This window comes from Acomys russatus, chromosome 9 (assembly GCF_903995435.1).
Source record: "Acomys russatus chromosome 9, mAcoRus1.1, whole genome shotgun sequence".
Taxonomy (NCBI): domain Eukaryota; kingdom Metazoa; phylum Chordata; class Mammalia; order Rodentia; family Muridae; genus Acomys; species Acomys russatus.
Window position 1 is genome coordinate 43,069,836 of NC_067145.1, and position 19,579 is coordinate 43,089,414.

At 45.7% G+C, this 19,579-nt stretch overlaps 1 protein-coding gene across 13 annotated transcripts in view; it reads right to left on the reverse strand.

Moving 5' to 3' along the window:
- Positions 1-1,128: 1,128 nt before the first annotated feature.
- Kiaa1217 (KIAA1217 ortholog) overlaps positions 1,129-19,579 on the reverse strand; it is a 302,809-nt gene continuing 284,358 nt past the window's right edge. For 6 of the 13 annotated variants that reach the window (XM_051151250.1, XM_051151255.1, XM_051151254.1 and 3 more), the window contains 5 exons: positions 16,703-16,886; positions 13,430-13,587; positions 12,653-12,820; positions 3,099-3,221; positions 1,129-2,346 (listed from right to left, as the gene is read on the reverse strand). In XM_051151250.1, coding sequence (XP_051007207.1) covers positions 1,849-2,346; positions 3,099-3,221; positions 12,653-12,820; positions 13,430-13,587; positions 16,703-16,886 — 1,131 coding nt within the window. In that variant the 3' untranslated portion in view covers positions 1,129-1,848. Of the gene's footprint in view, positions 2,347-2,965; positions 3,222-3,723; positions 5,293-5,404; positions 5,483-9,476; positions 9,597-12,652; positions 12,821-13,429; positions 13,591-16,702; positions 16,887-19,579 lie in introns of those variants that run through there. The other 7 variants (XM_051151247.1, XM_051151246.1, XM_051151248.1 and 4 more) reach the window with 6 other exon arrangements.

The window sequence follows — 19,579 nt, forward strand, 5'->3', positions numbered from 1 at the left end:
CATAATCACATCTAACCCTTATCCCAGGAGATCTGACACCCTCTTCTGATCTCCACAGGCCCCAGGAATGAATGCGGTAGATAGATGTACACCTAAGGAAAACACCAATATACATAAAATAAGTAATCTAAAAAATTAAAAATTGGGCCCTGAAAAAGAAACCAAACCCAGTGATATAAACATTTTTTTTTTCCTTCAAGACAGGGTTTCTCAGAGCCCTGGCTGTTCTAGACTCTTGTTGTAGACCAGGCTGGTCTCGAACTCACAGAGATCCGCCTGCCTTTGCCTCCCAAGTGCTGGGATTAAAGGCATGCACCACCACCACCTGGCAGACATTTTTTTCTCACTTTTACTAAAAATTTAAAAAATAAGGGCAAGAAAGCAGCCAAAGCCCCTTTGTTGAATGAGTATGCAAACTTGTACGCAGGTTTATTGTTTATTTCCTGTTAGCCAAACCCCGAGATGCCCTAGAGAAGAGTCAGGCAGGAAATTAAGTTCAGACAACCACACTGTCAATTAGTTTATTAGGAACCCATCGCAGCTACCCCGAGCATTCGGAGAAGCAACACTGTACGGGTGGATGTGGTTACACATTACGTCGAATGCCCTCAAAGTGGAAACCCTGTGGCAACAGTTACGTGTTCCTTGACTAGGAAGTAGTTAGTTATAGTGACAAGGTACAAAAAATAATAAGCATGCAGCCCTTGAAGTCTTTGCTTACAGTTCTGTATGATACATGGCTGTGTTATACAAATACAGTTATTTACAAAACCACTCTAACTGTGCAAACCTGTTGCTGTTTAAAAATGTATGGATAGTCCCGTTTCTGCCCATCCCAATATAGACTCTTAAAGCATGCATAAAAATTAACTTTGGTGTGGGAAAACTACTCTATGTGCTGTCACATATAGTATTTTGATGTCTGTTTATATTTGTATATTTACAAAAGTTCCTCAGTGTATAGAACCATATAGAAGTATACATTTTAAAATTCACAATGCAATAGTGTATGTTAGCAGGTCTAAGAAAACATAAAACGGGGTTAGGTACTGCAAAAAAAAAAAAAAAAAAAAAAAAAACCACACACACACAAATAGCTTCAGAACACTTATATGTTTTCTCTTAAAAAAAAAAAGGGAAGAAGAAAATAAAAAGAAAGCAAAGAAACGGAAAAGTAGCTTTCTTGGGCTAGCAAATTATCACATGTCCTTTGATTGCAGTGCAGAAGTTTTGCTGAAATCCTTTCTACGGGCTGTAGAAGCTCATTGGCTTAGCATCTAGCACACTACTTTCAAATGTACAATGCTGTAGTATCAAAATGTTTTGGCAAAAAAGATCATGAAAGGAACCATGAAGTTTTTGACAAAAATAGAAATCTGTAATAAAGCTAAATAACACTAAAATAAAAGAAAATATCATAATATATGCTTTACAATTTATATAGTCACGCTTGCGTATTTCTCTGTTCACCTCTAGTCTCCGTAATGAAAAATACTTTTATACAAAACATACTAAAATTCTGGAATCATACATGTTTTACATGCATAGTACAGTCGGCTTGTCTCACACTCCTCTTCACTCTCACCATACGCTCTTTGTATAGCACATGCTTTCTTCATTTAATAGGTAACGGATCTAGACAGTCAACACTATGTAATTACAACAGCAACAGAGTAGAAAAAACAAGCTTTACTGCAATCTATCAACTCAGTATTTAGCACATACTTTGCATGAAGCCTTGAACAGTACAGCAATATGGTACATTCTCTTGTGAAAACAGTTGCTCCAGACTGCTACAAATTAAAACCAAGAATGTAATTCCACCTTGTGGCTAATAGGATCTGGCCTTTAAGAAGTTTCCTTTGCTGTGGATGGGGTGGCTTTGCTTGAACTTCCGTTCTGTGCTCTGTAGCTGGCGAGGCTAGGAGTATGGATGGTCCTGACGCCCCTGGCACCTTGAGTCAGGGAGGTGGGGGAGGCAGGGGAAGGAGGGGATGAAGAAGAAGAGGAAGTAGGAGCAGCTCGGCCATTTTGAGTCTGCAGTGCGAAGGGAAGGTGATGGCCTTTACCTGCGTGAGGCGGGCTCTGAAACTTTAAGGAGCCATTAGAGACAGAAGGGATGAGGGAGACGGAGTGAGTGGACCGTCCTGCCTGGGGGCTGAGAGGGGTAGAAGCAATCGATGGTTTAGTAGCAGGCGCACTGGGGAGGTTAGAGCTGTCACCACTAGCAGAGGGTAGAGAACTGCTTTTCCCAGAGCTGGGAGAAAGGGCTGGAATCTTAGAAGCAGGTAAGGAGAGGGAAGTAGGCTTACAATCCCCACCAGCTTTCTTAGCACTTCCATTAGCCTGCAAACAAAGATGGCGGGAGACACTTTGTCAGAAAGCCGGCAACACGATCAACCCACAGGGCCTGGCAACACGGCCCTTCTCAGAATCATTTATTAAAAGAAAAACAACATACAGTCCAAGGCCTGAGCTAAGTTCTGTGCTTATCTGGACCAGGCTGAAAACCGCCCCATGCACATAGCAAAGGAGATACAGGAACGACAGAAGGAAGACCACACGTCACTCATTCCACAGCCGTGCCCAGTGCCAGTCGGCCACACGTGGGGATTGTGTGTGTGTGTGTGTGTGTGTGTGTGTGTGTGTGTGTGTGTGTGTGTATGTGAGTGAGAATGTGCTTTCAGCTTTCACTGTGGGAGAGTTAATGTGATTTAATGCAGTGTAGCCAACACAGATGTTAGTAGTGATGACTGAACAGTTCAACAACAGGTTGGTTTGTTTGTTTCCCCAAGAGGTTTTGATGAAACGCTACATTCACCAAAGAAACCACCACCGGCCCGGCACCATGTGTTAACAGTTAAAATCTGACGTCACAAAGTAAAAGATGTTTTATTGTAAGCATGCAAAAGTGTGGTGGGGAGTATAACACAGGTTCGGTTTAGACTTTCTTCATGCCCCCCGCCCCCCCCGATCCAGGGTATCTATGTAAACGATATTTCACAAAAGAAAACACAGTATTTGGTATAAACTAAGTCAGCAACTGGCTTCTTAATTGCAACAGTGTCCATCCAAGATCGGGTTTAAGGTAAAACTACCTGACGGTATTGGCGAGGATCCTGCAGTTTGGACTGCTTGCTGGGCTTATCCAGGCTTCCAGGTCTGTTCTTAGAACTCATGGGGACCGGCATCCGGCTTGTCTGCGGGGTGCTGCTGGAAGCCTGTGGGAAGGCACGGTGAGAGAGGGGAGAGACAAAGGGGAGAAGGTGAGCAGATTGTTACCGGGACCGCCCCACCGTGTGCAGAGAAGGGCAAAGGGTGAAGCAGAGCCCTACATGCAGGACAGACCCAGGAGACACCAACTGGGTTAATCAGAAGAATCAAACAGAATCAACAGCTCACTACTGATCAACTGGATTTTAACGTGAGTGCCAAGAACACACGGCTGATCCCGCTTCCTTATATTGACCCAACACCAGTCAGCAACAGAGGCACAAACAGGACTGATTAGCTGTTAGACACCTAGTTGCCATTGTTTTTGGAAGGCGGCGGAGAAGGGAGGAGAGACGGGTACATGACGAATAGACAAAAACAAAAAAACAAAAAACGAAACCGCGAGCCACCTGAAAGGAAGTGATTACATCACAAGATAGCTTTTGCTACTGTGATTATGACAGGCTTAAGAAGCGTCTGGATCTTTCCAGCTTCCATAGACCAAGATACCTTACGTGAAGCTGAAGATGTGGATGTGGGGGGTTCTGGGGCAGGGGGTACTTCATCCAGAACTAGCAAGGACCGGGGAGACACCTCTTGGGCTATGTGGGGCGAGCCTGCACCACAATCTCTGTTGGCAGAACACGAGGTATCAACTAGGGCCCTGGGGCTCATCTCACTGATTGTGTTTTCCAGTTGCTTTATGGTCTCCTCCAGGCTGTCCAGTGTTCTGTAAGTGTTTTTTCTAATTTCATCAGTCCTTGAAGTGGGAGCTGTGCCCTCAAGGCTCCTAGCCATGGTTTTGAAGGCATCTTCAGGGTGTGACCTGGTGATTTCAAACCTCTTGGCCTCTTTGTGCTGTTTCAAAGTACCGTCCTCTTCCTCTTCCTCATAGACCACTACCTGCAGGGTTTTCTTTCCTGTTTTGGTTCCAGTGCGGATCGCCTGAGTAAGAGCAGCAAGCTGCTTTTTGGGGAATTTGAACTTAAACTTTTTCTTGGGGCTTTCGAACTGGTCGTCGGCCATGTTTGGAGACTCTGCCGAGCTAAGCTTTTGCTGCTCGGCTTTATGGACTTCCTGCCCTCCTAGAGTCTGTGACTCTGCTGACAGGGAGTGGGGCTCTGATTGCATCTCCACCTTTTGTCCCATCCTACTGCTTCCCAAATCAACCTGCTTATGAGACATTTGGGAAGAGGTCTGGACTCCGGTGTCTCCATTGTCATCATCTTCCTCTTCCTCCTCTATCTTTTCCTCTGTCATCATTCTCTCCAGTTCTTCATCACATTCCTCAAAGATGGTTGAAAGTCTCTTATACGCAGACCGGATGTCCATGGGTTCATCAAAAATGATGATAACTGGCTTCTTGTCCAGGCACAGGACCGGCTCCTCACCTTTGGTGCCTTCTTGCTGAGCGGTTGTCTCTTTTCTTGCATCGATATTGACTGTCTGTACGTCCTGCCCCTTTTGGCTCACTATGTCATGGACCTCCCCGCTGGACAGAACCTGGACAGCAGTTTTGGTAATCATAAAGGCGATGTTATCAGTGGCTGTGTGCTCCTCACTGGGAGAACTTGGAGTTGATTCTCCATCCTCGTTACTGTTCATATTAGTATGCCTACCCACCTTGGATCTCAGGACAACTTGGCCATAATCTGTCATGAGAACATCTTGGTCTTGTGTTTTGACATCATGAATACTTAATTCTGCTGATTGAGTTGGAGGAGAAATGTGACTCTGATCGGTATTTTCTTGTCCTTGGTGGCCTATCTCTTTTGTCTTTCCATAGTTCGACTTCTGTTTCTCAGTGTCAGGAATGGCACACTGTAGTCCCGAGACCTTAGGCCCTTTATTGATTTCACCTTCTAATGAGTTCATGCCAGTGATATTAAAATTGACCTTAGGCACATTTTTCTGGGAATAATTTCTACTGTCTCGGAATAAATTCTTATTGAGTGTGGAATTTTCCTCCATAGTGGCGTCAGCTCTACATTCTGATATCCTTGATGTGTCAGACATACTAGTCACCATTGCTCTTTCCCACTTGGGAGGGCCACTAGGTCTCAGAGCCCCTGCGGTGACCTAGGAGGCAAAGTGGAGAAAGGAAACCACACATGGTAATCAGAAAAGGATCTGCAAGGTGATGCAATTAAACTGCATGGCATTGGCTGGACCTCCCTCATGGCAAACTTACCTTTGGAGGTTCCACTTGTGGGCCATTCTCACATTCAACATCTGATTTTCGCACATCTTCATGGAAAAATTCCAAATTCTGGTAGAACAGTGTATGACATGTTACTCCACAAAACCACATGCCCCCCCAAACTGGACTATTACTATTGTCTAATTACATTTCCAAACATGCTGGCGGCCCAAGCACATGGGTTACACACCAACCTGGACCCTACAGCTCTGTTTACCTGGAACTGCTTTGCTCTCCAACCTCCAAAATTGCCCTGTGTTTGCACGAAAGTCTCCATTAGCAGAATATTCCAAGTACTGCAAATTTTGTGGAGGAGCAGGCAAGAGAAGAAATGGAGCTGTTGACAACTCTCTTTTCAACACCTGACTGCCTATGATCTTAGCAGAATCTAAGACCAGAACTACAGGAAACATGCTGCCAGGGGTAGGGGTAGGGGAGCAAAGCTCTGAATTCTAACAGACATCTGCCTCTTAACTATGTGACTTTATGTCATGTCTCTGTACCTCAGGTTTTGGGTTTGTTTTGCCTATAAGTTGAGGAACAAGAGGAGATTTAAAAAATGTCCCTTCCAACTCTTTCATGGAAATCAGCCCATAAGGAGTTCTGTTTGGGTGGGTTGTCATACTCTGGGATAAAAATTGGTTTTCTTCGTGGTCCAGGGACAGATTGAAAATGTATTTGCAGGTTATCAACATGTCCAAATAACCTTCAATTTGATAGTAACTTTAATGGTTACATCTACATTGGCAGTGGTAATGCTCTACAGTTTGTAGCCACTCAGTCCACGACACCAGGGATATATCCTGACAAATGTGTCATGGAGTGATTGTGCTGTGCAAACATCGAGTGTACTCACACTCATCAGATGTCTAGGCTGCCACTGCATGTGGCCTCAGGATGCTCTTGATGGATTTAACAAACTAGCCCATGAAAGCTGCTGTCTGTGTAGCACAGCCTGCTGTGTTACAGTGGGCCTTTGATTTTTCACATAACTCTGAGACACTGATGAAAGTATAGAAAATTACAGAAACCAGTGACAGCTTCTATTGCCCACATCCCAACAGGCAGGATGGGCAACCGTGCTGTTTTCGTGCATCAAAAGCAAAGCAGACCTCTTTAGGTCACCGCAGAGCACCTCAGCACCACTGTGTGATGCAGATGATTGACGTCTATTAGGCTCCATGGGATCAGCACTGTAGACATGGCTCAATGTGCATGACCGTAATCTGAAAACAAAGTGTGCATTTGAAACCAAGATGGTAGCTATAATGCCATGGGCGGTGTTTATTTTGTTCACTTTATGATGCAGCTTTTATTCCCTATATCTTAAGATGTGAAGATGTTTATGGAGGATTCAGGATTGAAGGGCACAACAGCAGTGAGGATCCAGGTAACCAGAGAATTTTGTCTGAGGACATGGTGTTTTGGCCTGGCTGTATGAGGAGCCCCAGGCCCCGCGTATCCCATAACACTAGGATGCCATCTCCTCTCAGTGTACTGCTGCCGGCCCTTCTAGCTGCAGAACACCAAGAGGAAGTGCTGTCTGCCACAAAGTGAAATACAATTCCAACAATGGCTGTTTGGTTAAAGTAATGACAACCTTGCAGAGCACGATAACCTAGGCTGTGCCAAAGTTAACCCTGATGCCTTTGTTTAGAGCGGAAGGAATAGTCACACGCATTCAAGCAACAACACGTAAACAACAAAGTCAGTGTTAACCACGCAGAACACCATTAATCACAAAGTCCAAGGCGCATGCGCCATCAGTCACCGCCTGTTAACTTGTCCATTTCCCCCGTGAGGTTTCCCCAGATAGGGGCGGTGACTGCTGCTGCAACAGAACGCAAGTTCCTCTGTGGGATTTTAAATTCAGATTATAAAGCAACAAAAGTAGCACATAAAGAACTTTAAGAAGAATGTTAAAGGAGGTTCCAGCCCAAGGTTTCCATCCCAAACATGGAGTCAGGATATTTCACTAAGTCCCACCCAAGCAAGAGTGTACTCTTTGAATCCAAGAAAGGATTGGACCTGTCTTAACTCAAGTCCCGCCCCCACGCTAGGCCCATTTGCTGGGGGGTCGTGGGGCTGACATCTGCGCTGGTTGGTCAGGGCCACACTGTTATCCACTGTCCAATATTTCCAGTCTCACTCTGTAACATGAGTATTTAAAACAATTTAGTGGCAGCGCGACTCCAGCAGAAAGTAATTGAGTCGAACACTAGTTTAGATTTTACATGGACAATTGTTACTTTTTATCACTAGGCTAGAGAAAAGGAATCAACGCGTCAAAGCAAGCGCATAAACCTCTGGGAAACGTAGTCCCAGTTGCCCTGGAAATTGACAGTCATTTCTTACTTAGTCTTGGATGAGCACAGCTCTGCACGGAAGGCAAGCAAGCCTCTTTAATAGTTGCATAAGAGGCCCATGATTTTTGATTAGGAGAACAGGCAGGGAAGCATGCTCCACGTGTATGGGTAATAAAAAGAGATCAGAGACACAGTCATGAGAAAACTGTGTCACGTACCAGGCTGGAGCTTCATGAGGGTAGAAAACAATGGAGGAGACATATAAGTTATGGGAGGGCAGATGAACAGGCCACGAAGAGGTTAATAATGACAGAACGCAGGGGATATTAAGCCTGACAGTTGTGGTTGTTATGAAGGGATTCATCTACCGAGTCTAATGATCCAGAGTGAGTGCCTGCCCTACAAACCAACCTAGTGTTGGGCATGCAACAATGACCCACTGGCATTCTCATAGCAACCTGCTTCCAGTCAGTGCTGTCGACGGTGTGACCTTCAAACTGCGAGACAAGAGCCCCAGGGAACATCAGAGCCAACTAGGAAACAACTACAGTAAGAGAGTGAGCATTCCGGGGTGGGGGTGGGGGCCTCTGGGAGGTACAGAGTTCCCAGTTCTAGAATGGTCACATTGGTGTAGATGGGACATACCAGGCTCTGCTAGGGGCCTCCCACAAATTAGCAGTAATAAAGCCATAAGAAAATTCCACACGTTGAACAAGCAACGTACTTCTGGGGTGCTGTTACAGGTTTAGTCTTCTGTGAGGCAGCTTTGCTTATCATTGGTGCCTTGTGCCTGATGACAGTTTCATCTGTCTACTGGGGGCAGATCATGTCACACTAGGGCTCTGCCCGAGCTGGGCAGGGCCTCTTGAAGGCTGCATTATTTACCCTCTGTGGTCTGACTCATCTCCCTCACTGAGTTTGCCTATGTAAAAGCTAAGGGATCAAGGAAGAGTAGATGAGTAGATGTTAGGCAACCTTGCACCTTTTTTTTCTTTTTTCTTTTTTTTTTTTGGCTGATATTGTTTCTCTTTATTTAAAAAACAAACAAAACTAGTGTCCCCCAGTTCTGAAATGTCAGTTTCCAGTGGGAAGCGTGAGGACTCGGGTTGGTTAACTTTCTGTTCGTAATTAAGGTGAGGTGGCTCTGAATCCCCAAATCACAAATGCTCTATGGTGCAGCCTCACGGTATAGCTCTGACACTGGCACTGGCAGCTTTCTCCCTGGCACAGATGCTTTGCTACACAGCCTGGACTCCTCCTTGAAGCCACAAGTAAATTGTTTTAGCATTAAAACTACACTTACTATTTTGGAAAATATACTTAAAATTGGCAATAATTTGCAGGGACCCTGTTTTGTGTACTTCAATGTGTATACGGAAGTGCTCTATGACTCAAACTTTTATGAGATATGTCAAGAATGAGGAAGACTTGTGCTTTCTTAGTTGTTATTTCTGTTTTTTTTTTTTTTCTCCCCTCAGAGGTGTACACTCTTGATTTGGGAAGCCATCGTCTTGCTTTTGCATGTGCAATTGTGTGATTGTATGTCGCTCATGGGGACGCGGTGCTCACTCTGGAACGCCGAGCCGGGTATTTCTAACCTCGCTCTAAGTTTGCATCTCTATTAGTTTAAAAAGAAAGGAAAGAGAGTAAAGCCGAAATGCTGAGTGCAAGAGGTCAAGTGCAAGAGTGCCGTGTTAGTAGCAGAGCAGCAGCAGGGCTGGCTGACTGTGGTCAGTGGGCAGCTACCACATGGTTACCTTCTTCTCCTTGGGTGGGACTGTGGCGCCTGGCCTAGTGTCTTTAAGGTGGCTGTCAGCTCGGGACTGCTCAGCATGACTGTTTGGATTTACATCCATAAGGGAACACTTCTGGAATGCCTAAGGAATTAAAATACTGAGGTTAACAGGGATTCAGCTGTGTGAAGCAGTAAAGAGTCAGGAATCCAGAGACATGGGGTCCCCAGCCCTGGACCTGTGTGCAGGCTCCTGCTAGGAGGCAGCATTCAGAAATCTGGTATCCCCTAGGGCCTCAAGATGGCCCTCAGGCTGCGCTCTAAGCAAAAGCTTCCTTATAAAGGATGAAATGGACAGAGCCCTTAAAAAGCATAAGCAGGCTACCAAGATGAGACTTGATAACCTATGACCATTTAGTGGGGAGGAGGTCCCCCTCGGTCATAGACCTAGGGGAGGGGAATAGGGTGAAAGCGGGAGGGGAGGAGGGATGGGAGGATATAAGTGATGTGATAACAATTGAGTTGTAATCTGAATAAATTAATAAAATAAAATAATAAATAAAGCAAAAAAAAAAAAAAAAAAAAAAGGCATTAACACCCCTGGGCTGGAGTGTGGTTCCTGCGACAGACCCATGCTTAGCAGGCATGGAACACTGGGCTCAATGCCTTGATCTTTTCATGTTGGAAAACAATAAACAAATTAAGATGAAAAGACATCTTTATGTTCTTCATTTCTTAGCGGCTTTATTGAAATTACATATAGGACGAAAACTCACAAGACATCTTAAAACTTAGAAAGAAAGAAGGCACACCTGCTCACAGTCACAGCTCTCACCCTGCTCTGTGGCTCATTTCCAAGTAATTAATGCTCCTTAGCACCACACAGTCCTGAATGGCCAAGGAGCTGGCCAAAGCCATGACTGTGGGACCAGCAGCTGGCTCCTACGAAGAGGGTCAGGAAGCCTAGTTCTTAGACGAAGAGGAGAGGTTCAGCTCCCGTCTACCAGCTGACAGGGTTGGGGATGTCAGGAGTCTCCTGATGCTGTGATCATGGAGGTCAGCAGATAGCTCCAACGCTGCTGGGCACCAGCAGTCCTCAACGGCATGCACTGGAAGGCAACACAAGCACCCACCAGTGCTGCCGGGCCTCCCTCAAGAGAACTAATAAATAAGAACCTCTGGGCTGCCGGCATTTCCCACACAGAGGCCCCTGTGACTCTAGTGTGCAGTTAGTATTAAAAAGCACTTCTTGAGACCATGCATAGCGAGGACCTAGACCCTCTGCCTGGATGTAATAGATAGGCAGCGCAGTCTCCTTGTGGGTCTCATAATGTGGGGAGGAGGGGGTACTTCTGACATGGACTCTGGTGCCCACTTACTGAGCAATTCTCCCTCAAAGGGCAGCCTTGCCAGGCCGCAGAGGAAGAGGATGCAGGCAGTCCAGATGAGACTTGACTGGCTGAGGTCAGATGACAGGGGAAGAGGGCGTTCCCTTTCTGAGGACTAGGGGAGGCGGGGAGGGGGGATAAAGGAGGGAGGGAGGAATGGGAGGTGACAAGGGAGGAGGCCACAATCATGATGTCAAGTGAACAAATAAAAAAAAAAAAATAAAGTGCTATGAACATTTAAAAAAAAAAGCACTTCTTGAAATGCATAATCTTAAATAATTCCCTAATATTCTCCTTGTGTCACTACCTGGAAACAACTCAGTGTGCAGAAAGAATCTGTGACTTTGCCAAGTGGACATCGCAGCCTTAACATGTGAACATAGTTGACCAAGAGGGACCCTCCTCTAGCCTTGACGCTGTCCCTCTGTTTTGGTCTTCTTCGCCTTCCATGCTACCTATGCCCTTGAAAGTCAATCCTGGCTTTCCTACATGTGTCTGGCTTATCTCCAGGCCTGCCCACTGGGGCCATCTGCCAGGTCCTTTGGCTGTTAGATGTTAGATCTCCCAGCCTGGAGTTTCTTCTGATACCTGGTCACCTGAACACAGGACACTGTTTTGTGAAAACGACCCTTTAGGGGGGATTGCAGAGTCTTCTTGCTGTGCCGGGGGTTTGGCTCCAGAGCACACACAAGCAGACTAACTGGGTCTCCAGAGTGCTCTTTCCCAGAGCAGGAGTGTCAACAGAGCTAGAGAGTGCCAGTCACTATTATAAATAGCCACTAACCACGGAGCAAGAAGCCAGACACCAGATACTCTGCTCTCTGGCAAGGGATCGTCCCAGGAAGCACTGAAGACATATGACTCTGGATGTGGACGAAGTCATCTCAGATGGTAGCTCCGAGTGTCTATGGCAAATACATAGTGTCTATTGATGTACTAAGATTGGAACATTCACAAGTCTAATGGATACTAACTATAGATGTGTTTTCTATCAATTTCCAGCCATTCTAAGAACTTGTGGACTCTGCTTAGTTGAAAGGCTTGATCCAGGACAATCTGGGAGGGGGGGCAGTATTCAAAGGGTGTGCCACCCAACAGAACACTCAGCAGTCCCATTTTCTTCATAAAATGCAAGAAGCTCAATTCTGGCAGCTACCACCATAGATACCATGAAAACCAGAGCAGACTTGGTATCACAAAATTGACATGGATTAAAGTTTTCTCTATTTCACATGAAGAATTAGATTTACCGGGCTGCACCAAACCACACGGACAGTAGCTGAACAACAACACGCTTTGGAGTCCCACAAAGTGCACAGTGTGTCTTAGAAGCAAAGAAGTAGGAGTCAAAAAAAAAAAAATCCTGAGTTTGGTCTAGGCATTATGCATGTACTAATGAGGTGGGTTCTCAGGATATGCTTGTAGGGCAGAGTCACATTCATGATAGGAATGTGGGATGATCTCGGGATATACCCTGCAGTCCATACTCAGTCCTAGCAGAGAGCTGTGCCATAAATAGAAAACAAACAACTAATAAAATACTCTCTAGTAGGCCAAGGACAGCAGAGGCCTGCAACTGATTTTTCTATGTAAACTTTACAGAATTGTTTTTAAAAGGGTCATTATTTACACACCTTCTGGCTACTCACTCAGAGAGCTGGCAGGACGGAGGCCAGAAATAAAAGACACAACGAACATACGCTAGCTCCAGCGCCCTTTGCTAGCAGTTAACAAACCTGTGGGATCCATAGGCCGAGAGGCCCAGATGAGAAGGCCAAAGAGCCGCTGGACAAGAGTCCCTTTAGCTACGTACCTGGAGTTCTGCCATGATTTTGTCTCCTTCTTCTTCTTCCTCCTCCTCCTTGGAGGAAGAGGCAGGGACCGGTGGTGGAGATGGGGCCCAGGATGAGGCAGGCTCCTCTGGGGGGTATTTTGTGGCTCTAGTGTGTGGTGTTGGCGGCCCAGGGTCTTCACTGCTCACCTACAGGGGATTCAAGCCACAGATGTTGGCATCAGACCCCTCAGGTCAGACCACTTGATTTCCTCTTTGGCTTGGCTTTTCTAGCCAAAAAAGCTGCTTTATTTCCATGTACTGAGGTTGGGTTTGTTTACATAAATTGCCATGGTGAACGGTTTGAAGGATGACATAATTGTAAATCCTCCACATTTGCAAAAGGCCCTCCTGAGACTGCATTTCCAATTCAGAACTGTATTTTTTTCATTTCACACAAGGGGCAGGACCTTCCAAGTTAAGGGTAAGCTAAGCGCACTTGACACATTTTTATACAAATGCCCACAGCTAGGTCTGCTGATCTGTTACCTCTTTAAGACCATCTTTCTTTCCATCCCCACTTCAGTCTAATGATGTCCCACTAGGGAAAGTAGCTGGTGGTCTGCGTTCCATATTGTTTTATTAAAAGTCACATAAGGCTAGCAATGATGTGCCCAGGCTAACCCAATGGTGCAGGCCAACATTCTGCACCTCAGACACCTTCTGGAGAATTACGTGAGATGAATCACTACTTTTTTTTTTTTTTTTTTTTTTTTAATGTTTAAGGATAGAACTGTTGTAACCCAGAAACCATCGAACCTTAGACAAGCTCTCCTTTCTGCCAGTGTAGACCACGTCGCCAGATCTCGTGGTGGTGAGTCCTGACCCAGGAAGGTAGCTTCTCCGAGGGGGTGGGGGTGGAGGAGGAGGTGACTTCCCCCCTAGCTTGTCCAATTCCTGCTCTGAATTTGGAGAATCTTCTGGAAAAGAGAAAGTCATTTCAAAGACAACTGTTTCAAGATACATCTGGTGTACACAGATGCAATGCAATTTGACTTCCAGACTCTTTTTTTGCCAGAGACCAGTGGTTAAGGGGACAGCCTGAAGACAGACTGAACTGAACTCCCAGAAGGCCCCTGCATACCTACCTTCTTGCTGACTCAGTGTTCTCATCTCTTATATACTACACACAGCATATTACAATGACAGACTTTCCACTGTGATTTGAGGCAGGGGGCTGTCAAATAGTGTATATACAGGCATTGGCTTACTGTGAATGCAATGCAAACTATTAGATTTATCATTGAATGAATTTCTTAATATATAAAAAACTAAGGGGCACTGGAAAAGTGAAGAAATTAGGGGACTAAAGGTAAGCCCCAAACCCTTCCCAAGGCTTCTGAAGCATCCAGTCGCAGGCTGAAACAGTATTATCAGTAGGAATTTATGAGCCGAGCGGTGGTGGTGCATGCCTTTAATCCCAGCACTTGGGAGGGGGAGGAAGGCGGATCACTGTGAGTTTGAGGCCAGCCTGGTCTACAAATCAAGTCTAGGACAGCCAAGGATACACGGAGAAACCCTGTCTCGAAAAACAAAAAACAAAACAATACTAAAAAAAAAAAAAGAAGGAATTTATGTAGCTATGGGGACAGACTCTGGCTAAAGGGGAGGGGGGAGGCTAGAAAGAATATGAGGACAAGAACAAAGACATAGAAGAAGTGGAACTCTAGGCAAAAGGTCTCCAGTGGAAGGCTAGGATAGATGCTTTTGGCAAAAGGAGATAGTATGGGGTAAATGAGAGGATTATAAATTAGAGTTAATAGCAAAGTTGGGAGATATACGTATCTCCTGGATCCACCTCATGTGCAGGAAAAAGCATTTCTCAGTAACGCAAAGGTTAGCCCACCAGCCTGGCTTCTGCCCTTCTTCTTCTACCTGAGATCGACATGCTTGCCCCATCCACGCCCACACCCACACCCAGGTTCTAGAGTTTTCTCTCGCTTTTCTCTAAGGACTCAGCCTGGGTTTCTAGGGTATAGCTTACTTTTCTGAAAAAAAGACTTATTTTGAGGGATTCTTCACGTTTCTACTTCATGTTGCAATGAAGACCTGGCAAAGTCACTGGGACAAAAAAAAGCAAGTGGGTCTTCCAAAAAGGCTGTGTCTTCAAGGCTGCCCATGACACAGGTGAACCCTGCCCAGTGGGAGGGCTGCCTCAGCTTTGAGCATCCATCTAGGGATGGATGGAGTGCCAAGGCTGACAGTAGAGGCCTGTCTTCTGGCTGACCAGTCCAGGACGGGCCTGTCTTCTCATTGCTCTTTCAGGGCAGATCTCTTCTGTGGCCAAGCTTCAAAGACCCTCTTCAGTCAGTCTCCTACTTGACTGGACCCTGACCTGGTCATTGAGCCTAGTTTTAGCAAATAATCTTGCTGTCAGCTTAGCAAGGCTCTCTCTACCCCAGAGACATCTCTCTCATTTATTATAATACTCTTGAATGAATCTTTACCTGCTGTCTTAACGAAATATCTATAGCCATAAGGTTATTGTGTAATTCAAACGCTGATTTCTGTACCCCATCCCCCCAGTCTGGCTGCAATCCTTGTTCTGAGAATCTCTAGTCTCAATGTTGTGTCAACACTGCTCCCCAACTGTCCCCTGATATGCCAGCAAAGCAGCTTGCAGCCAGTTGCTGAGCAGGAGAGACAATAGGGCTGGACTTCCTGCCAGCCATGGGAGGAGGAGTCAGAGGAGGAAGTAGGGGATTCGCCACAGAAGAGGTCCAGGAGGGATCAGGAGAAGGAGCTGGAGCAGGAAAACTACAAAGTGCAAGCACCTCTGAGATGTACACTGGGAGAAAGCCAGGTTAGCTCAGAGGGTTAAGAGCAGAGTAATAAGATGGGCATGGTGGCGCACACCTTTAATCCCAGCACTTGGGAAGCAGAGGTGGATCGCTGTGAGTTCAAGGCCAGCCTGGTCTACAAAGCAAGTCCAGGACAGCCAAGATAACAGAGAAACTCTGTCTTAAAAAAAAAAACCAAAGGGAGAAAAAAAAAAGAATAGAGTAATAACTTAAAACAAATATAAAAGAGCCTCATTTATTTGTGTAATAGCCCGGTTAAGAGAGAAACTGAGAAACAAGCACTGTTTTATAAAAATACCTCTAACAAATATCTGCTTAATGGTTTGTACTCAACAGTGGCTGAGGCTGCGATATTCAAATTTCCCATCAAGCATTTTGTATATACCCATCCTTCCCAATATCTGTGTAATTTAACAATACACCACTAAGCTTTTACAAGACCGGGCATGTAGACTTTTGCTTCACTAGTAAAAATGCATAAAAAACAACATTTCTCTCTCTCTCTCTCTCTCTCTCTCTCTCTCTCTCTCTCTCTCTCTCTCTCTCTCCCTCTCTTTCTACACACACACACACACACACACACACAGAAAAACCAGCATTAACTGCTAAGGCAATACTGCTATGCATTCTGGGTGGCCTATTCATCAGTGAACTTTTTCTATGGGTCTGTTTTTAAAAAGGAGAAAAAAAAAATCAATGTACTGAATAAAAACATTCATGCTGGTAACTGAATAATTTATGCAGAGAATCTTTTACTTGAAGGTAAAAGTGAAAAAGAGACAGCTTTACAAAACATGTCCTATATTTGTGTTACATGAACAAGGAACGAGGATGAGACTGATATGAAACACCAACAGACTGTGGAAAGATTAAGGACTGGGCGGGTAGCTACACAAGGGAGAAATGACATAAGGTGAGTCAGAAGCTCTCTTTAGGGACTCAAGGAGAAAGCCAGCTTTTGGAGAATTATGACCACTCCAGGGTCTTGACCTCTTCCGGAAGGGGGCGGGGGAGGGCGAAGGAGAGAGGTTGGTTTTCCCATTCTACTACATTGGTCCTAGGGATGAACTTGGGTCATTAGGTTTGGTGGTAAGTGGTTGTCTGCTGAACCAGGGATTCCTCAGAAGTGAGACATGATGCTGTCCCACAGGAGCTTATGTGGTGACAAACTATGAATTGAGGTTAGTGAGCCTGCACATCTCTGCAAGGCCCGCTGTGGGCTGGCCCTCACCTGACATCTCCAGCTTGTCCACCGTGGCATCTCCCTTTGGCACTGGACCAGAGGGTGGTGGCATCTCTAGGTTTGGAATTGACTTCATGATGTTGGCCTGAGCTTCTTCCAGCAGCTTCTCAAACTCTTTCCCGTTATAGTGTTCCAGATTTTGCCTTTTTTCTTCCCATTTCCTCTCTGCTTTCTGAAGGAAAAAAAAAATTTTTTTTCCCGGATAGTTTAAAAACTAGAGAGAAGATTTAGGTTAGAGACTTCATACTGAAGTGCCAAGGGGATATAACACAAAGTGTTGACTAGCCGATGCCCTTTGTCCACCTGAGGCTGCCTGTCACCTCATTTCTGCCACACTCCCCAGACCCATCAAGCCCAGGTGACACTCATCCGCAGAAAAGCTATCCCAGGAGCTCGACCCTACCCTTGCCGGCCACGCTGCACTTTCATATACTCTGCCAATGCTAAATTAAAATGGGATGGACAGTGCTTCCAAAGGTGTTTATTACTCAAAACTTGGTTTTGTAAATTCAGCTTTCATTGCAAAAGGGATGTTTAGACAAATAGAATCACAAATCCAAACACTCATGAAGAACCAAAGTAAAGACCTACGTCCTGATTTTACAATGCACTGCTGTGTAGGAAATATCATATGGTACTCTATTAATATGTATGATTTCGTGTTTTTATATGTCAGTTGCAAAAATATGTTCAGGTTAAGAAAAATCCTTTGCCTCAATTCTAGTTCTGCTTAGGACTCTGTATATGAATGACCTTTGGGTCATCCTTTCCTCCTTATAAAGTGGGAGGGTTATTGCTTAGCTCATTACAGTGTGGTCAAGTTTCATGATAACAAAAACATAGCTAAAAGCATATTATCCTTTTTACAGAAAGCTGAGTGGAATTTCACCCCATAACTGGTAGGTACTCCTGATGTAAGACTAAATAAGACCACTGAAAATAGTGTCGTGGTAGATCTTGTGGGCCAGTGGCACATTTGTTCAGGGTTCACATCATACAAACAGACGGCCCACTTCCACCATCGCCAGTCTCCTGTGTTCTCCTTAGCACTGACCAGCTGGCCGGCACTTGGTGAGCCACAAGCAGGTAAGCCTGGCTCACTGCCAACCCAGAGCCTATGAGGGATAGTAGGGATCCGTGAATGAATAAAACAGACCTGATTGGTCAATGGCCCAGCTAAGGAGGGCCCTAGGCATTCCAGAGACAATTCCTAAGTGTCTTTTCACAACTTGAAATATACACATCTTACCGATAATTATTACCAAGTTCTTAGCAGATGTTTATAAAATAAAAATGGTGTCGAGCTGATATTCTTCAAGTAAGAAAACGTGACCAATGGCCCCCCCCTTCCCCACTGGGGATAGAGTCCACCAGTCACCTTCCATCCCTCCCTCAATAAGCAGTTTTTAAATAGGTGACATGGATCAGGACATAGACAATGCATGTGGTTTGGAGGCTCCCCCATCACAACAGTTTTAAACACACCCAGGTGATGCATAAGGCAGGTGAGGGTGAGTATGACCAGGTTGCTAGAGACAGAGTGCAGAAAAGGCTCTGGAATTAGGGGGAAAAGTTGAGGAAGTTTGCTTCCTCACAGAGATCCACCTGCCTCTGCCTCCCTGAGTGTGGGGATTGCAGGCGTGTGCTACTGCACCCAACCTGTGCAATTACAACAGTGCAGTTTTTATATGTCATTTGATTTGCTTTTTCAGTGATGGGGAATTCGGGAGTTGGCAAGTGCTGGGCAAATGCCTTGTCCTCCCACCCAGCATCTTCCGGTGTGACCCAGGGCGCCCTCTACCTCAGCATCCCGGTGTTAGCCTTCAACTGCCGCAGTACCAGCGTTCCCTACCACGCCCACAGCTCCATCTGCATCCCTAGGCTATGTTATAACATCCCATTCAGCGCCACCATCTCAATTGGCTGTGTATCATCTCTGGGTTATTTCTTAAATATATCATATGGAAACTCACTGGTCAGGCACTCGGGAGCCAGAGGCACATGGATTGTTGTGAGTTCGAGGCCAGCCTGATCTACAAAGTGAGCCCAGGACAGCTAAGGCTACACCGAGAAACCCTGTCTCAAAAAACCAACCAATCAACCAACCAACCAAACAAACAAACTCACTGGTCAGGCCTTCTGCACTCCTGGGGACTTTGTACTGGTTTTCAGATGCTCCTAGATCAACACACAACCCATCCCTCAGTCTTTAGTCTCCATTCTCAGCTAAACTGGTTTACTCACAGCCCTCCTGCTCCAGCACTGTGCTCCAGAATGCCCTCCTCTACACTGGTCCTGGTTAGTTTTTTTGTCAGCTTGACACAAATTAGTGTTATCTGGGAAGAGGACCCTTAATTAAGAAAATTTCTCCACCGGGTGTGGTTGGGTGCAGTGGCACACACCTGTAATCCCAGCACTCAGGGAGGCAGAGGCAGGTGGATCTCTGTGAGTGTCAGGCCAGCCTGGTCTACAAAGTGAGTCCAAGACAGCCAGGGCTACAGAGAGAAACCCTGTCTTTAAAAAAAAAAATTTTTTTTTCCTCCGTCAGATTGCCTGTAGGCCAATCTATAGGGCATTTTCTGGATGAATGATTGATGTGCAAAGGCTCAGGCCCCTGGGGGTTGTGGCATCCCTGGGAAGGTGGTCCTGCAGTATTAAAGACAGCAGGCTGAGCAAAGCATACGAAGCAAGCCAGTGAGCAGAGCTCCTCCACGGGATCTGCTTCCGTTCCTGCCTCCAGGTTTTTGCTTTGAGTTCCTTCCTTGGCTTCGCGCAGTGGACTGTGGCCCAGGACATGTAAGCCAAATCAACCCTCGCCGCCTCCCACCCCACCTCCCACCCCCCAATGCTGCTTTTGTCACCACG